Raw genomic sequence first — 19,476 nt, 5'->3', positions numbered from 1 at the left:
CCTTTAATAGCGGAACTGGGATGTGGGGGCTATAAGCACGCCTGAGTTTTACAGTTCTGCTGTATTTCCTGTTTGTTCTTTACTTCCTGATTACAGATGTCTCATGCCCCTCTTAGGCCTTCCCTTTCCCACTTAAGTTGCTGCTTGTTGGGTATGGTCACAGCAATGGAAAAACATGACTCTTACATCAATTAGTTCTGAAAGTGCAGCTGCTGCTGTGATAATCTTGACCATGTGATTATTGGACTTTTGACTGGTTTACTAGAGGAATTAAAATAGTCTGGAACTTTGGGCTAAAAAAGCCCTTCAATATTACAAAGCAGAGTTTAATGGGTGGAAGTGTAGAAGTCAAGGATGCCAAAAACCAAATGTGGATAATGAAGGTCTAGTTCATGATTGGGATAAGGACTGTTGATTACTGGGCTAGAGGCTATTCTTCCTACATCCTTTCCAAGAATTTGGCTACATTCTGTCTATGCTCTGACAATTTGAATGGGGCTGAATTAAAAAATAATGGACTAATCTGTTTGATGGAGGAAATATTGTGGCGTAATAGCATTCAGGCTACTCTAGCCAGGTCAATAGTAAGATTAAGAAATAAATGGAGAAGACGAGAAATGTGGAGTTTGATAAAGAAGTAAGTTTAAAATTGTACATAGGACTAGTGCTAAGAAAGTGGCTGTTAAAAGAGAAAAACACTATTAAAGAGTCACTTTTGTGGTCTGCACTGGAGCAATTGGAAATGTGCCCTGGCACCTCACCCATCAGAAGTTCCATTTTGAGAAGATGAAAACTCATTTGTAAGGAGAGAGCTTCAGCTGAGAATGTTACCAAAAGGGCTCCCTTGTGGGAGAGCAGCTGAGTAGGATGTTTCTTCAAGGACCACCACATGGAGGCTACTCCTGTCTGAGGAGGCAGGCTACATTTTCAGCTAGCAGCAGAACCTGGCAGCACTGTCTATATGGAACTGATCTTACAGGCAAGAATGACACAAGGATGGGGTATCAGAGAGGTTTGTGCCAAGGTTCCTGAGGCCACTGAAGCCAGACAACGTACAGCAATATCAGAGTCTCTGCAAAGAAGCACCAAGAACTCACTGTGAAAGTGAAGTGCAAGTAGGAGAGGAAAGCCCTGGGTGATGGAGATGCCAGGACCACAGGATGTCTCCTGAGAAAAGCTACAGGTATGGAGAACTGGCCCAAGAGAGAGGGTATATGTGTTTCAGGAGGCAGAACTGGATGAGTGGAGCCACTGAAGATCCTTGGAGGCCTGGTTTCTGCCCTGCCGGGTTTCAGTACTGCTTTGGCCCATTTTTTCCTTGGTATGCCTCTATTCCTCCATGTCACTTTATATTGGAAGTATTAGCTTGATATTTGATTGTACAGTGGTTCACAGTTCAAAGACTGCCCTAAATCTCAAGAGAAACTTTGGGCTATGAAAACTTTTGAAGGTGAATGAATGCATTTTGCATTATGGGATGGCTATGAACCTGGTGGGGATGGAGTAGGTATTGTGGTTTGAACATAAACTATGCTTCATGGGCTTGGTCCCTAGTTGGTGGCACTGTTGAAGGTTGTGGAAACTTTAGGAAGTGTGGGTTACTAGAGACAGGCTTTGAGGTGTTATAGCCTGGCCCCACTTAACTACTTAACTGTCATTTTTCTAGTTCTGATTGTGGATACACTGTGACCAGCTGCCTCATGTTGGGTCACCAGGATGGACTGTATCCCTCTTAAACTATAAACCAAAACAAACCCTCCCTCCAGCTTCTTGTCAAGCATTTGTTCACAGCACTGGGAACAACCACCAGTGCAGTAACTTTGGACATGCTGAGGTATGCACACCCACTTCTTACCTAAGGGTAGGCTCCAAATGCCATGTGTTGCACATAAAGTCTCTCCAGTCCACAGTGGTGTAAGTGATGCTGTCTTCTCTATCTCGGTCAGAGGAATTATCATCATGCATAATAATTGAACTTTTTTGTCCTGGTCGAGTAGATAGAATCCGAGGTGGAAAAATGGCTACAATAAAAAAATTTATAAAATCAGATCTTATAAATTTTAAACCATTTTAAGAACCACTATTGGCTCTATCATTTTATCTATTACCATGCCAAGCCTCATTTAGTTAATTATTAAAAAGTATCTTAAGAGAAAATACCTGATTTGGACCTTGAGATTTATGTCCGGTGCAGGCTGAGGGGGGGGGGGACTTAGTTGAGGGAGGGGGAGGAAAATGGGAGGCGGTGGCGGGGAAGAGACAGAAATCTTTAATAAATAAATAAATTAAAAAATAAAATAAAATAAAAAAAGAGAAAATACCAATTTTTAATATTTCTGAGAAAAGCAAGGTTGCCACTGTACAGACCGTAGAGCTCACATGTGTGACAGCAGGTGTAGGGTTTCCTAAACAAGAACTAGCAGTTGAGTATGCTATGCTGGTCACATCTGTAACCACAGCTGACTAGAAGACCAAGGAGACTGCCAGTTTCAAGTCAGCCTAAAATTTGAGACTTCGTCTCAAAATAATTCAAAGAAGGACCAGGGGTTACTAATTCCATGGTAAAATACTTTGTTAGCATTTGATTCTAAACTTCAGCATGAAAAAAAAAAGGTTGTGACTTGGTGACTTAGTTGGACTGTTATTTACATAACATAAAATTCACTTAAAGCTTGTAAGTAGTGCTTCCTGTAATGATTGTAGAGTTGTAAAAACAGTGTCAATAAGCAGCTTTTTGTGTAAAATCTTTTCTTCATGCTCAAGTGTGCTTTACAAAAGATAAGTCTTTATTAAAGTTGGCTACCATAAACACACAGATCACATCTGTGACACACATTGCTTTTTATGTGATCTTATTGAATAAATACAGCAGTTCTCTTGAAGTACAGGCTTCAAGACACAACGTGATCATAAAACAACTGAAGATGATGTTCACTGTGCAGCCCTTATTGCAAATTGATTGGTAATGAACCAGGCAATACCACACTGTCAAAACACAGATTCCTGCAAGTTCTAGTGTATTTGCTGGGCTTTTATTATTGGTGATAGTTACACTGCCATATCTCTATGTTCTAGAAATTACTGATTTTACTCTACTCTTAAATGATGGTAAAAAACTTTCTCAGAGAATGTTTATGCTTATTGTGGCCCAAATTTGTAATAATGAGTTACTTAAGTAGCTATTATACTATTTTTATAACTAAATCCTCACATACAACACTTTGTCTTTTCCCATTCAGAGATCTTAAACTGTCTATGCAGTACTTGGGGACACTCCACTGGGAGCTTGTCTTCTTGGCAGAACTGGCCTTTGGGTTAAGAAAAACCCATACCTCAACTACTGACTAAGATATAAAACAGGATTGTCTTATCTTACCAAACAGGGTAGGATAATCCTAAGAAAGTTCCTTGCATTTGAGAATGGTATGTCAGTTATGTTAGGCCTTAGCCAAAGTTGGTTGACTCAACATTGCAAACGAGATTTTGGGTGATTGCCCAGGCAGTCAGTTGTCTCTGTCATTTGTTGCACATTTTGGATATCTCTCATTTGTTAAGTAATATTTATTCCCTTCTCAGATCTTTGATGGAGTTGAAGATTATTTAATTGTAGTTACTCTCTAGCAAAACTTTTGTTTTCAATATTGTTTGTTATATTTATCACTTGTTATATAAAGCAAACAAATGAAAACATTGTTAAATAAAGCAAACAAATGAACAACAAAAAAAAAAACCCAAATCCCAAACTCTTATAGAAAGAGTGCCATTGAAGTGCAGTCAGATGCTACCAAGGCTGATGACCTGAATTTGATTTTCACAAATACCATAGTGGAAGGAGAAAACTGACTCCTATAAGCTATCCAGATCTCTACATGTATGGCATAATGTACCTCATCCCCCACAAAACCAAAATAAATAAATGGAAATAAAAAAAGAGTGCCATGTATCTAGCAGATACTCAGGAAATGTCATTTAGTCTTAGCAATATTATTTCTTGACATCTGCAGCCTGCAGAGGAAAAGACATGCTCCATTATTCTATATTAGACCATGAAAACATTCCCCATGTTAATCCACTGATCCCTGCCTTCCCTGTAAAGTTTACAGGGAAGAAAATAAAAGGAGAAATTAAAAATATGCAACACACCCTTTTCTTTTTCTTTCAGATAGGCTGACACTAGGTCATGGAGAAACATGATGAGCTCAGCATCCATAGTCACACAAATGTGGTCAGTGAACTCTGTCACCACACTGCATTCCACCTTGGGTTTCAAGTTGGCATCTGTAATGATAAAGTTCTTTTATAGTAAAAAATTTCAAGGCCTCTTCCCATTAATATTTACATAGATCAATATAATGCATCCATTTGAAATGTAACTGTAAAGAAATGAGCAACTGCTATATGCACATGATTTATAGACTAATGATTATTAAAAATTCTTAGAATGTGCCATTGTTTATTTTAATAAAGTCCAATTGTTATTCCTAGTACTTGGGAAAAAAGGCACAAACAGGCTAAATAATTAACCAGAGGCCATAAGTATCTGGTACAAACATCAATTTGACTTATATCATCTGTCTTATTAAATTAATGTACCAAAATAACCTGTCGTAAGAGAGCAGTAGTGAGAAGTTTCTTTAGAATTTCCTTAGTGCTGTTAAGACTAGAGATTCTTTCTCTACATACCTTGTAATGAAGGCTCCTGTGGTTCTTGAACATGAATTGATTTAAATTCAAGCTGCATCCTTGGCAATGCAAAGATAGTCTCTGTTTCATGGTTGTAGCTAGAACCTCCCCTGAATCCACTCAACAAACTAGAATTCTTCATAGTAGTACTGTTCTCCATGTTATTAGCATCAACATTACGAAGTAAGTTTAGCTCTACACACATAAAACAGTAAGGGTTAAGCTAAACCAAAGGGCACTATCAACACACCACACTTAAATAAAGCAGAATGATACCTTGTCCCTATTAACAAAAACAACAAAAAACAAAATCAAAACATATATTTCTGAATGTGATAAGCTGTATTTAAATCCAGGAAAATAATTGTGACCTCAGAGTAAAGTAACAGATTTATCTAAGCTGAATGAAGTGTGACTTTAAAGACACTGTAATACATTAAACTCTTCACTTAAGAAGTTGTAAATGTTCATATTCTTAAAAAGAAATGTGCATATATATATTATTGTTATCAAAAGCACAGAATAATTATAAAACATTTTTCGAATAATTTCTAAGATATTTCTCAAATGCTATAAAATATAACAAATTTAATTTTATTCATTTAAAACCAATTTATTTAGCATAGTTTCAGTTATAGCTAATTTAAGTCTACAAAATGTTGTATCATCAGGCTGGTGATTCTTGTATTAAAAAATCACCTTATGTATCAACAGAAATAAAATGAAAGCTGTATCAAGACATGAAAACTTGACCTCTACTTATATTTTAAACAGCTGACAGAGCTCAAAATAGAAAAACAAACAAAAGAAGCCCAACAAAAGCTAAGAGCCAACCTTCGTTTCTTGTGGCAGTGACATAGTTGAACCATTCTTTCACACTTGCTACTCCATGAGGTGGGTTTTCGTGGCGACGTCTCGTTATCTTGGTTATTGTTGCCATGGGACTTTCCAGAGCACCACATGGTTTGGTAACCATGGTATTATGACCCAGATGAAAATCCAGTGTTTGAACAATATATGTAGAATGATCACTAGTGCCTAGAGCACAAGAAAGATATGTTTGTAAAAGTGATAGACTATATTTATAACTAAGAAAATAACTGTGGCTTCAGAGTAATAGATTTAGCTAAGCTGTACACACATAGGATAGGAAGGGGAATAAATGAGAAAGTACACAAATAGTTATTTTAGTTAACTGGATTTATCCTAGTGAGATGAAGAACATCAACCATTTTGTTAAGAACCACTGAGTGGGTCAGGCAATGGGACACACCTGCAATACTGGCTCTCAGGAAGCAGAGACAGGAGGATCCCGAGTTACAGGACAACCCGGGCTAAAGAGTAAGGCAATATCAAAAGGTAAACAGAAGAAAACACGGAATAGGAAACTGCTCAAAGGAATTGCTCTTTTAAAATAATTTTATTAGTTCTTTATGAGAATTTTGTACATGTTTTGGTGTCCTTTTTAAAAAAACCCATTGTGGGGCTAGAGAGATGGCTCAGAGGTTAAGAACACTGCCTGCTCTTCCCGAATATTAATCCACACACCTTCGAACACCTGATTTTTGACAAAGAAGCAAAAAATATCAAATGGAAAAAAGAAAGCATATTTAAGAAGTGGTGCTGGCATAACTGGATATCAACATGTAGAAGAATGAAAATAGACCCCTATCTTTCACCAAAACTCAAGTCCAAATGGATCAAAGACCTCAACATAAAGCCAGCCACACTGAACCTCATAGAAGAGAAAGTGGGAAGTACACTTTGAACACATTGGCACAGGAGACTACTTCCTAAATATAACCCCAGCAGCAGACACTGAGAGAAACAATAAATGGGACCTCCTGAAACAGGAAAGCTTCTGTAAAGCAAAGGACATGGCCAACAAGACAAAACAACAGCCTACAGAATGGGAAAAGATCTTCACTAACCCCACATCAGACAAAGAACTCACGAAATTGGTCATCAAAAGAATAAATAATCCAATAAAAAAAATGGAGTGCAGACCTAAACAGAGAACTCTCAACAGAGGAATCTAAAATGGCTGAAAGACACTTAAGGAAATGTTCAACATCCTTAGTCATCAGAGAAATGCAAATGAAAACAACTCTGAGATTCCATCTTACACCTGAAAGAATGGCCAAGATCAAAAACACTGAAGACAACTTATGCTGGAGAGGTTGTGGGGAAAAGGGAACACTCCTGCAGCTGGTGGGAGTGCAAGCTGGTATAACCCCTTTGGATGTCAGTGTGGTGATTTCTCAGAAAATTAGGAAACAACTTTCCTCAAGACCCAGTAATACCACTTTTGGGTATGTATCCAAAGGATGCTCAATCGTGCCAGAAGGACATGTGCTCAGCTATGTTCATAGCAGCTTTGCTTGTCATAGCCAGAACCTGGAAAAACCTAAATGACCTTCGACCAAAGAATGGATAAGGAAAATGTCAGCTTGAATACTGCAGGAAAATGGATGGAGCTAGAAATGAGTGAGGTAACCCAGACCCAGAAAGACAATTATCACATGTACTCACCCATAGGTGGTTTTTAAACATAAAGCAAATAAAACCAGCCCACAAATCACAATCCCAGAGAACCTAGACAACAATGAGCACCCTAAGAGAGACATACATGAATCTAATCTACATGGGAAGTATAAAAAGACAAGATCTCCTGAGTAAATTGGGAGCATAGGGACCTTGGGAGAGGGTTAAAGGGGAGGGGAGAGGTAGGAAGGGAAGGAGAGAAAAATGTAGAACTCAATAAAAATCAATAAAAAAATTAAAGTAAATAAATAAATAACCCATTGTGACCAATTTGTCTGACCAGATATCCCTGGAGGTATGGCCTTCCAGGGTATTATTGTTGCCCTCAAGTTTTATAATGCAGTCTTGTCTATACAGAATCTCTTCACACTGCCATTGTCTGCATGTTTTTACAAGGAATATTTCTACATATCATGCTAAGACCAGTCACAGAGGCACTAAATTTAAGTAATGGAACAAGACAGCAAGTTCAGATATTTCTTTAACAAGTCCAGACTTTACAGATGCTAATTTCACTAGCAATGAATTTGTCACTTATCTGTTACAAATAGAGACGATATCTCCAATAAAAACACTCAAAAGGGGTTGGGGAGATGGTTCGGGGGATAAAGACACTTGCTACCAAGCCTGACAACCCAAGACCCCTAAGAACAGCTCCTCAAGCTGGCTTCTGACTTTCACATGTGTGTTATAGCACAAATGTGTCTCTCTCAAAATAAATAATTGTAAGCAAACAAAAGCACAAAGGAGTCAGAGAGACGGCTCAGTATGTAAAGCATTTGCTATTCAAGTATGAGGTCCTGAGCTTCAATCACCAGAACCAATGTAAAGCTGGATATAGTAAAGTGTGCCTCTAATCTCAAGGGCTCTTATACTGGGATGGGAGTTGGTTACAGGAGAATCCCTGAAAGCACATGAGTCAGTTAGCCTGGTCTCAAACAGGGTGGAGGGTGAGGTTGTTCTATTACTTCCACAAGCACACTGTGCCATGAACATGCCTTCATTCAAAGACATCATATAAAAACACACATACACCATACATACACACACACCCTCAAAAATTAACACACAAAAGACCTAAGAAAGAAAAATTACGTAAGTCATTTATGATCAAGCCAGATGACAGCAAAGAATAAAAGCTAGAAATGTGTCAGTTTACCATCTTCCCAGATTTTCTGAGCTTCAGTCCAAAAGGCAATATTTGGTTCTTCTAAATGAAAAAGGGCCCAGGATTTTGAACGGAAATTTGGGCCATGAAAACAAGCCAGGGTCATGTGATTTCCATGTAAGCTCATGGATCCTCCAAACTGCATCCCATCTTCTGGTAATGGAATCTGAAATAAGGATATATGGCATCCAGATACCACCTTCAACACCCCAGGCCAATGTCGGTGGTGCGCAGCATCGAGCACTACAAGAGAGCCAAAAAACATTTGTCATAAATGATCTCAAGCAACCTGAGCAGGGAAAAGGCAGAGGCAGGTACATTCTACAGCTAAAAGTGACTCAGAAAATAAGTGGAAATGATACACCGTCTGTAATGCTAGCTGATTCCCAAAGAATGGCATTGTACACAGTTTCTACACAACAATAATTAAAGCAGCTGTCAATCAGGTCTAACAACTCTTCATTGGTGAAAACAGGAATGAGAGGTTTTCTGTTTTTCTCTCCTATGTGCTCTCTAGTACAGTGAGGTCAGAGGACCAGCGCCATCAGCACTCTAGGAGCTTGTTAAAACTCAGCATTCTTGCACCCCACTGTCTACTCTATCACATTTGCTTTTTCAAAGACTTTGCTTGCCATGTACAAGGTCCTGAGTTCATTCCTTAGCACTGTCAAAATAAAGATTTCCATGTGTTACAGATGCACATTAATATTTGAGAAGTACTAATTATTCAGAGAATTCAGATATTTTCCCCACTCATTCCAATAATGTCCTTTGTGGCTGTTTACCATGCTTATCTCAGCACTACCAAGAATCATGCTTTGTGTTTAACTGGCATATTTTCTTTAAAGCAAATCTCTAAACCTGGTGCTATTTCTCTTGACAAGGACTTGTCAAAAGAAAGTAAACCATATACCTTGCACAGCACTGCAATTTACACATGCTTGCTAACAATACTGTTTCTAGAGAATATAAAGGCCTAGAGAAATAAGATGATAACACCACAAAGTCACTGAAAAGAGTAGGGCGCCCTGCAGATAACTGGCCAAATCTGTTTAATGAGTGCAGTCATTAAAAAAAGGGAATATGCCAGACTAAAGAGAGTAAAGATAGGTAACAACCAGATTTAAGCTTTGAACATGGCTGTACAAACTACTTGATACTTGTGGGTCAGTCATGAAGTTTGAATATGCCTGGAAGCCAGAGGAGATAACTAATTGGCAAAATAGAAAGCTGAACTGTAGAAAAGGGTAGGTGACACTTTGGCTAAAAAAAGTGTACAAATATGTAGAAAAATCCATATATAAGCTCTAAGTTGTTTCACAGTGATGATTTTTGTTTATATTTACTAGTTTGCTTTCAATGTACACACATTATTTCTATAATAAAAAATTAATTAAGGAGTTAGGTTGGGCGCAGTAGTGCATGTCTTTAATCACAGCATGTGGGAAGCTGATGCAAGTGAGTTTCTTTGAGTTTGAAATCAGCTTGGACTACATACTTAGTTCCAAGTAAGTTATGGCTATGTAGAGACCCTGTCTCAAAAAAACAAAAAACCCCAAACCATAAATAAGCTAATTAAGACTTTTCATCATACTGTATACTATTTTGTTGTTGTTTTTGTTTTTTGAGAGAGGGTTTCTCTGTGGTTTTGGAGCCTGTCCTGGAACTAGCTCTTGTAGACCAGGCTGGCCTCGAACTCACAGAGATCTGCCTGCCTCTGTCTCCCAAGTGCTGGGATTAAAGGCGTGTGCCACCACCGCCAGGCACTGCCTACTATTTATCACCACTTCTCACTGTCACCCTAGCTAAGGGTAACATCATCTCGAGCCCGGATTCTCACAATGTCCTTGTGTCCATTCCTAACTAATTATATAGTCTGTTCTCTACACAGTAACCATGGTGATATTTTGGCAGTGGAACCAGGATTTATTCCTAGTGCTTGAACTGGCATTCTGGAATCGATTCTTTTCAGAGTGATACCTTGCTCAGAATTGATATGGGGTTGGGGGGAGGAGAGAATTGATATGGGGGAGGGATTAGATCCTGCTTCAAAGTGATGTGTCAGACTTTGTTGACTCCACTTGGGAAGTCTGACCCTTTCTAAGCAGTGGTTGGGGCCTGCGGTGGGAAGAAGGTCAGGGGAGTGGGAGGAGGGGAGGTAGTGGAAACTGGGATAGGTATGTAAAATGAGAAAAGACTGCTTTAAAAAAATAAATTTTATTTAAAAAAAAGGAATATATTATGACAAGGCAACTCAAATGATACCAAACCTCTCTCTCTCTTTTTTAAAAGATTTATTTATTATAAATAAGTGTCCTGCCTGCATGTATGCCTTCCAGCCAGAAGAGGGCACCAGATCTCATTACAGATAGTTGAGAGCCACCATGTGGATATGAGAATTGAATTAGGGACCTCTGGAAAAGCAGACAGTGTTTTTAACCAGTGAGCCATCTCTCCAGCCCCAGTAGCGAATCTCTTAAAAACTTTACAATACTTACTCATCTTATTAAAAACCTTATTTGTGGCCTGCACCCGAATTAATGTCTAAGTTTTTTCTTACTGATAACTGCTTTCACCAGTTATTTTAATGCCCCTCAATTCCCCCAAACCCTACTCATTGAAAACATGCTGGGCAAGGGTCCTACCATGGAATCACACCCCCAGACCATTATGATCATTTCATTTTGAGACAGGGTCTTATATTAAGTTGTCCAAAATGGCATTGAACTTGCTCTGTAGCCCAGGCAGGCCTTGAACTTGTGATCCTCCTGTCTCAATTTACCAACTAGTTGTTATTAGAGAACTGTGTCACTAGGTCCAACAGTGATTCTCAAATAAGTTAATTTTGTGAAGAACAAAAGGAGCCTCACATCTTCATGACCCTCTGCCCAGAACTTTTCCCCACATCTTATCTCAGTTGTTTCAACCAGTGACTCATTTCTACCAAGATGTCGCTTCCCAATTATCTCTTCCAAAATAGCTATTCTTCCACCTTAGTCTTCTTTATATTATCCCTTTGCTTTATTTTTAAATAATCAATCCTATCATTTATGCATTTAATTATAGTCTCTAATATTTGATTGTAAGGTTCATGAGGTAGAAATGGTCATTATCTTCAACTCTTGTGTTTAGAGAAGTACCAGAGCATACAGCTGTCACTTAATAAATATAAGCTAATTTATGAATTACTAAGTGAAAGATAATAATCTGCCTAGTATAAAAAGTTAATAGATAGATGCAGTTATTCTGACTCCTCAGCCCATGCTACAAACCAGAATATAATACTGTCACACAGCAGGTATGCTCCAGGTGAGCTGTAATGGAAAAAGTTATAACCTCCAAGGGACAGTCGATGCCATTATCAGGACCATAGTCAGTGCTGAGTGGGTAAATGAAGAACCCACAGGATACCTTCTAAGTATGGCATATAAATGTGTTGCTTAATAATATACATTAGAGAAGATAGGGAATATATCAATGTTGAATTCTAACTCTTACATTGTTCTTGTGAATTTTTCTCCAGGTTGTTAGTCATGGTCTTGGGTGGAAGATAAGGAACAGGTCCCCAGGTCGACAGAGCTCTTTTGCTGGTGTCAAACTGTTGTGTGAAAAATTCTTGGAGCTTCATTCCTATTTTTATCAAGTCTGGTGTGGTTGATCTTGATATCATTACTTGGAAAATATCCCACTTCAAGTCTCCATGCACAAAAATCTCACTAGAGTATGAAACAGAATCTGTATCATAAATTTCACAGAAGACATAAACAATACAAGAATAATTATCTTCCCTGCCCAGTGTTTACATTTGTATTAACTGTATAATATAAAATCAATCTGTAGAAAAAAATTAACTATTTCTCCCATCCCTGAATGTAAAAAAATGTTAAGGGCAGTCACATAAAGTTTCCAGAAGGGGCCATCCTAATAAATACCTTTTATCAGTCATGCTTGAATCCAGGGTGTTATATAAGTTCACTTTCCACTCATCCTGAAGCTTAAGATCAGCATTGCTGAAGATACCCATGAGGATACTTGAGCCCATGTAATCAACCCGAGATTCAGTAGAACCCATGGTAATCTGTATTTTGTGGCTGGGTTGCTGATTTGGATGTTCAGAAATATGAGCTAAATAAAAACAGTAATTACTTTCCATTGTAATTCATGGGAAAACTTAGCAAATCTGACTTTTTAAAACTTTTTTTCTCCCAATAGGTTTGGGAATATACTAGTGTAAAATTTCAACATACCAACCATCTCCAAAGCATTGACATCGATGGTCCCACCAACTACTCCTCCTTTGGAATCTAACTGTGACCTTCCCAGACCGACAGACATGCTAATCTCTCGATCACGGTTACTTCCTACAGAAAGCCGGCCTTGGCTTTTCAAACCACTAGTTGTCCAACTAAAAAGAAGGAAAAAGTTGTTAGATAAGTGGCTGTCTGTCATAAATTAAAAATAGTAGGTAGCTAAATCAGATTATTTAATAGAAGATCCAATTTGACACTGAACTATTTCTTCCTTTTTCTGAGTCTGGATCACACAGTGTTGTTCAAACTGGTTTTGAGTACTGGAACTCAGCTCATCCTCTTAGTTAAGCCTCCTGAATGCTGGGATGAGTGGTATACACCCACCAGATCATTTAACACAGAATTTAAACAAGAACTACATGATAGATGTTTGAATATAAACTAACGAAGCTTTCTAGCTAGAAAATTATCCTATTTCCTTATTTTTTTTTTCCTTTGGGAATGTATTTTATGGTGTTTGTATTACAGTATCCTTACAATTAAGTCAAAATAAAAAGTTAACATTTTACCCACTATATTCACTGTCTCAAAGATCTCTGCATATAAGAGGGTTGGGATTGCTTTAAAACATTATAAGAAAATTAAAAATTTTATTAAATCTATTTTCTTTGTATCTAAATAGCTTACGTTGTATTTCCCATGACATTACTCATATTCATTTGAACGTTTAGTTGTTTCAAGTTGATAGCGAATACAACAAGTGTCTCCCATGGAGTTCCTTGCTGGCTTGCTGCTTTGTTTGATTTGTTAACAGGTGTTGATGTTTTGGAAATTGAATCTAAAGACAGAAAAAAATCAAATATGCACTTATTCACACAAATCAAAGCTTAATACAAAGCAAAACCTACTAGATTCCATAATCCAAAAGGTAAACATGAGCTTCTTGCACCAGTCAAATGTTTTAACAGTTGCCATATTGCTTCTAAAACAGGTGAGATGAGGGAATTTAGGTGTTCATGAAATATAGATGCACATATATTTCATCACCTAAGATTTTCTTTATAAAAGAGAAAACAGTGTTTCGGTCAAATAGAAGACTCAAAGGCAGGGACCATTCTAAAATGCAGGCATTGGCTAAGTACCTGGCATTTATCTAATGAACTCAGTGTGAAAACCAAGTACTGACTTTGCTCATTATATTTTATTCTCTGTTGTACGGAGAACCATATCATCTTGATACATTCAGGTATAACCACAAGACAACACCAGCACACATGAGTTGGAAAAACACTAAATAAACAAACTGAATCAATATAAAGATTTATTTCTTCAATAGCAAACCTTCTTTTGGTACATTCACTGCATTATTGGAATGTTTGTAAAAGCATCTGTCCTTAGGGAGTATATTGACAATATGACAACTCCACATTTCCTGTAACTCTGTGAATCTAATAGATATCCACAGGCAGTGCTCTGAAGTGTTTGGTACTTAAGAGTTTTTTTGTTATTGTTTTCTTTTCCCAGTGATTAAGATCTTTAATTTAAGCACCTGGGAAGGCCACTGATAACAAAAAGCAGTGTTACCTCTTCGAGGAACTGAAGAGTCTGACACACTCCTTGATCTTATGGAAGCTGGGGACTTGAGGTTCTGTGCTGCTGACCCTGGTGACATGGTACTATTGGTCATGTGCTCATTGAACACGTTGGGTGACTGAGGCATATGAGTGAAAGAGGCTGACTGACTTGGCTGATCCCAGGTCCTGCAGTATGCTTTCCTTGATGACTCAGGAGAAAGGTGCTGGCTAACCCCTTCAATGGAATCAGGAGTCCCTGGACCAGATGCTGGTACAACAGTAGAAAACAAAATAAAGTCACACGTAAGAGCATTAAGTAATGCTGGGCAATGGTGGCAGACGCCTTTAATCCCAGCATTCAGGAGGCAAGAGGCAGGCGGATCTTTGTGTGTTTGAGGCCAGCCTGGTCTACAAGGTGACTTCCAGGACAGCCAAGGCTACACAGTGAAACCCTATCTCAAAAACAAACAAACAAAGAAACAAAATAAAACCCATTAAGTGATAAAAGTCCTTTCACCCAGACACCATTACTCAGTATACTGCATATATTTTCAACTTCCATATTTTGCAACTGTATGGCAGTAAATAATTTGGAAAGAACAATCCAGTATTTATTTAATTCTGACAGAAACTGAGTGAGAAGGTCAAAACAAATATTTTGGTCCTATTACAGGTAAGAAAATAGACCCACTCATGACATTATGTTACATTTTTTTACTGTTTCAGACCAACTGTACTCTTCACTTCCATAACCTCTTCAGTAGAACATAACATCTAAGATCATGAAAGAGATGGAGGCAAAATGGTAGTAAGTCTCCAATATTTTCATTTTTCCGTACGTAACTATGATTAGTAATAGTTAAGTATATACTTGCACTTCCAAATTTACAAGGATTACAGAGTAAATTATTACAAAATAAAATGTTAATTAGGAGGTAATCTTGAAGAGGGTCATGCATTTATTTGTTTGGAATGCCCAGTGCTTACTATTAGAGGGACTCCATAGATATTCTTTCAAACAAATTACATGGTAAAGTTTACAAAGTAAATCAAAATTTGTATTATCAATCATGGATCTTGTTTATTTTAGCCCAAACTAAGAAACCTAATTACAATAACAAGCTTACTTGGCAAATTTACAGTTTGGTCTCCAAGGAACAGGCGTCTTGCAATACTTCTCCTGTACCAGGCTCTTGGAAACGCCAAAATTTCACTGAGTCGGCGCATATCATACTTAAACGAAGCGGACCCTATATCACAAACAGCTGATGCAGAAATAAAGTTTGTTAGAGCTTAGAACAGGCTTCCAGATCTTTTAACACTTTACATATTAGTTATCAAACATGGTATTATACCTACTGTTCTAATTCATAAAATCTAGACTCCATTGTATTTAACAATGATTTTATTTCTTTCTTCAAATTACAGAAACAGTGTATTGTAAGATCATTAGCTTTGTGTCCTTTTCCTGGGGGAGATGGCAAGTTACGGTTCTGCCAGAGTTATGGAGAGGTTCTAGACATTAACTACATGGCAGCTTTCAGTTTGACACAGGGCTCCTCTCAAATATGGAAAATAAGTCAACTGTATGAGCTACGATATGAACTTGCACAAAGAGAACTGCAAACCAAACAACTGTATGCAAGGGAGTACTTGTTTCCCTTTTTGTTCCAGGGCAGAAACTTTCACATGAAAAACTCCCTTATGGCCACCTTCAGAGCTTCTGTTTGGCATCATTCCCCTTCTGCCTTTCTTCTCTGTGTTCCTCTTCCATGGCTTCTTTAGACTGACCTATCGATAACTTCCAGTGCACAGTGCCTGAGCCTTACGTCCAGACTTGGTGGTCAGCTGACCCACTGACAGGTCTATAGCCACTCTCACTTTAGTTTATAGTTATCTAAGTTAATTAAGGGTTTAACCTTCCCCTCCAAATCATCTAAGCTCAAAGCCACCTTAAAAACAAAGGCCATTGTTTAATTCTTTATAATAATATTTTAATTAAGAACTATAAAATAGAATACCAGATATATTGATTAATGTAGTGTCCATTTTGCTTGCAGACTTGCTTATAGACTGACTTTCAAAAAATGAGGCACCTCCTGAGCGCCTTATCCGAGACAAGCTCACTTTTACAAACTCAAGGTTTATACTTAACGAGTCTTTTCGACCAGTGACTGAAGTAGGTTCTTCATCTACATTCCCTAAGAAAAAAACCAAAATAAGAAAAATATCCACAAGTATGCATATGCAAAGAGATGTGTGTATATGCAGACAACTAGTTAATGAAAATTATCCAGTATACTGTAACGTGTCGCCAATTAAATGCAGTTAAATTAGGGAAAATTTAGACAGAATAACCTAATGAGCATTTGCATTCTTCACAGTAGATTTGATAGATTGAAGCTTGTATACAAGAGTAGCAATTTAATAAGCTCACTCCAACCACATAAAGAAATATTCACTAATAAAGCCTGAACTTTAAAATGTAGACTTTATTTTACTAAATGCTAGCTTAATGATCTCATTTAAAATTACCAAGCATAACCTAGATACTTTAAAATTTTACTTTTCATTGACTAAAATTTTTTGCAAAGTAATTTGATAATATACTTAAAAATGTAACATAAAAATTGTATCTTTAGGTATTATGCTATATATATCATTTAACAAGTATTCTTAAGTTTTAAATCCTTGTAAAATCAGTTTATCTGAATTTCGTTTCATATTTTTACTTATAAAATAGGTATTATCAGCAGGGCGATGGTGGCAAACGCCTTTAATCCCAGCACTAGGGAGGCAGAGGCAGGTGGATCTCTGTGAATTCGAGGTCAGCCTGATCTACAAGAGATAGTTCCAGGACAGGTTCCAAAGCTACAGAGAAACCCTGTGTGTGTGTGTGTGTGTGTGTGTGTGTGTGTGTGTGTGTGTGTGTGTGTGTGAGAGAGAGAGAGAGAGAGAGAGAGAGAGAGAGAGAGAGAGAGAGAGAGAGAGAGAGAGAGAGAGGGAGGTGTAAAATAGTTCATACCTATTACTTAAGGCAATGTGGTCTAAGAACAGAAAACTATTTTTAAAAAGTAACAAAGACACAAACAAGCAAATCTACCTAGTCCTCCTGATCCAGATGTAAGACCAGAAACCGTGGACTTCTGCTTCCCTGCACCATAGGGGTGAAACACATACAAGGAAAAGTCAGACATGCATGCAGTGAAGCTCAGGCCAGATGAGCTGCTGCTGGAGCCAGTGAGATCTGACTGACTGCTACTGTGTCGACTTCGGCCAAGTGGGCTCCCTAATCCTGATGAGCCTGTAAATAGAAGACATCCAACATTATCAGCCACAAGCAAGTCTATAAGCACTAACATGCTCTCAAAAGGCAAACATGAGGCTAAAATTTGGGGTAAAATTTTGAATTCAAAATATTTGTACAAAAAAACGGGACCTGAGTGATCATTTCCAAATCTGAAGGCTGATTTTTATTCAACAGCTTTCATGTTTCTTTTGAAACTGGAGTTTAGGATTTCATTCCCACACTTTTGCTTTAGTAAATTCAACCTTGGCCCTTCTAGCATTTTAAACCAAACAATTCTTTTCAGAAAGAAAGGTTTTCAGATTGGCAGGTTGTTCGCACAGTGTTCCTTGTTTCCTCACAAGTTTCCTGTTAAAGTCTTTCAGTTGTGAAATCCCAAACTGTAAGGCACCTGCTGCCCTTAAGAATCACCATTTTAATTACATTTCAATTCTATTGTCAATTTCCATTCAAACTAGTCAATATTGTTATTATTTATATTTGTATTTCTATTTGACTTTTGAGCACAGAACTTTTAGTGAGGAAGGAGTGTTACCTCATCAAGAAATCCTCAAGTGTATTTTACAACAAAACCTTTCACGAAACAAACGAGGTAGACAGCAATATTTATCATTTAAAAATACAAGTGCTAGCCAGGCAGTGGTGGCATATGCCTTTAATCCCAGCACTCAGGAGGCAGAGGCGAGGCACGTGGATCTCAGTGAGTTCGAGGCCAGCCTGGTCTACAAAGCAAGTTCCAGGACAGTCAGGGCTGTTATACAAAGAAACCCTGTCTTGAAAAACCAAACCAAACCAAAACAAAAAACAAACTAAAAAACCCAAAAAAGAAAAAAAACAGAAAAAAATTATAAGTGCTATTTGGTAAATGTTTAATAAGAACATATTTTTATAAAAACGTATCTTTTACTTTCATTTGCAAACCCATTGTTCCTAAAATGTGAAATCCAACACAACACAAAACATTCAAATGCACATGGATGTGTGAAGAGTATTCTTGTAACAGTGCTTTTAGTATCACTCAAGCTCAAACTATAATGCTATCTAATCACCGTTGAGTTAAAAAAATATATTAGAGGGGACTCATATTCCATTAACACATGAAATATACCTAGAACTTTGGTATTTTTTTCCTTCAAATGTCACAATTCTCTAGTAGTATGCTTTCCTAAATCTATATAGAATATAGATGAATAACTGTTAAAATTTATGTAAAAATAATAGTTGGATTTGTATCAGGTAACTTAATGTTTCTATACCTGGTATTCCAGCTTTGCTGGCAGAAGTCTTTGTCCCACTCTGAGGAGCATTACCACCAGGGGACAAGATCTCTGCAGGGTACGTAGTCCCCAAAGTGTCCAGCTCTCCTCGGTTTGAAGAAAAAACCAAGTCCAGGGATGGCAGCTTTAGCATGCATTCTACTCTTGATACTGGCAAACAACTAAATTTGATCTGTGAAGGCTAAAGAATAGAAAGCAAGAGAAAAAAAAGATTTCTAGGAACTGCATGGTCAAAACAATTTCATATTAGATTCTAAAAGTTATATGTAATTTCCATTTAAACATTCATATACACCAAATGTATTATGTTTAATCATCTGACATTTAAAAGCAATTTAATCTAATGTCACAACTTACAAAAAACAGAAGGATGGCACATAAGCCAAAATTCATTAACAAAATGGTACAATCTTTATGAAGCTAAACATTCTAGACATACAGGTTTATTCTAATGCCTGGCTCTTGGGGCTCTGGGGAAGGAGGATTACTGCAAGTTTAAGGCCAACCTAGTACATGCCAGCCTGGGCTACTGAGTTGAGATCTTGTCTTAAACAAACTAAGAAGATTCACTGACATTTGGATAATTCAGCATCTTAAATATATTTATGCCCATAGTAATTTTGCTAATAATCCAATCTTTTAAAGGAAGTAATCTTTAAAATTAAAGTAATTA

General features: G+C 37.5%; 1 protein-coding gene across 10 annotated transcripts in view; it reads right to left on the bottom strand.

Annotated features, from left to right (window-relative positions):
* The window catches only part of Bltp1 (bridge-like lipid transfer protein family member 1), a 173,935-nt gene that overhangs the window by 3,113 nt on the left and 151,346 nt on the right, over positions 1 to 19,476 (bottom strand). For 9 of the 10 annotated variants that reach the window (XM_075950555.1, XM_075950545.1, XM_075950547.1 and 6 more), the window contains 14 exons: positions 18,783 to 18,984; positions 17,323 to 17,523; positions 16,241 to 16,420; positions 15,347 to 15,484; positions 14,230 to 14,487; positions 13,333 to 13,483; positions 12,643 to 12,800; positions 12,328 to 12,520; positions 11,894 to 12,111; positions 8,387 to 8,638; positions 5,518 to 5,721; positions 4,684 to 4,878; positions 4,144 to 4,278; positions 1,856 to 2,021 (listed from right to left, as the gene is read on the bottom strand). In XM_075950555.1, the coding sequence (XP_075806670.1) occupies positions 1,856 to 2,021; positions 4,144 to 4,278; positions 4,684 to 4,878; positions 5,518 to 5,721; positions 8,387 to 8,638; positions 11,894 to 12,111; positions 12,328 to 12,520; positions 12,643 to 12,800; positions 13,333 to 13,483; positions 14,230 to 14,487; positions 15,347 to 15,484; positions 16,241 to 16,420; positions 17,323 to 17,523; positions 18,783 to 18,984 (2,651 nt within the window). The remainder of the gene's footprint in view (positions 1 to 1,855; positions 2,022 to 4,143; positions 4,279 to 4,683; positions 4,879 to 5,517; positions 5,722 to 8,386; positions 8,639 to 11,893; positions 12,112 to 12,327; positions 12,521 to 12,642; positions 12,801 to 13,332; positions 13,484 to 14,229; positions 14,488 to 15,346; positions 15,485 to 16,240; positions 16,421 to 17,322; positions 17,524 to 18,782; positions 18,985 to 19,476) is intronic. The other variant, XM_075950552.1, reaches the window with a different exon arrangement.

This window comes from Microtus pennsylvanicus, chromosome 16 (genome assembly GCF_037038515.1).
Source record: "Microtus pennsylvanicus isolate mMicPen1 chromosome 16, mMicPen1.hap1, whole genome shotgun sequence".
Taxonomy (NCBI): domain Eukaryota; kingdom Metazoa; phylum Chordata; class Mammalia; order Rodentia; family Cricetidae; genus Microtus; species Microtus pennsylvanicus.
This window is presented reverse-complemented; position numbering and strand designations above follow the sequence as displayed.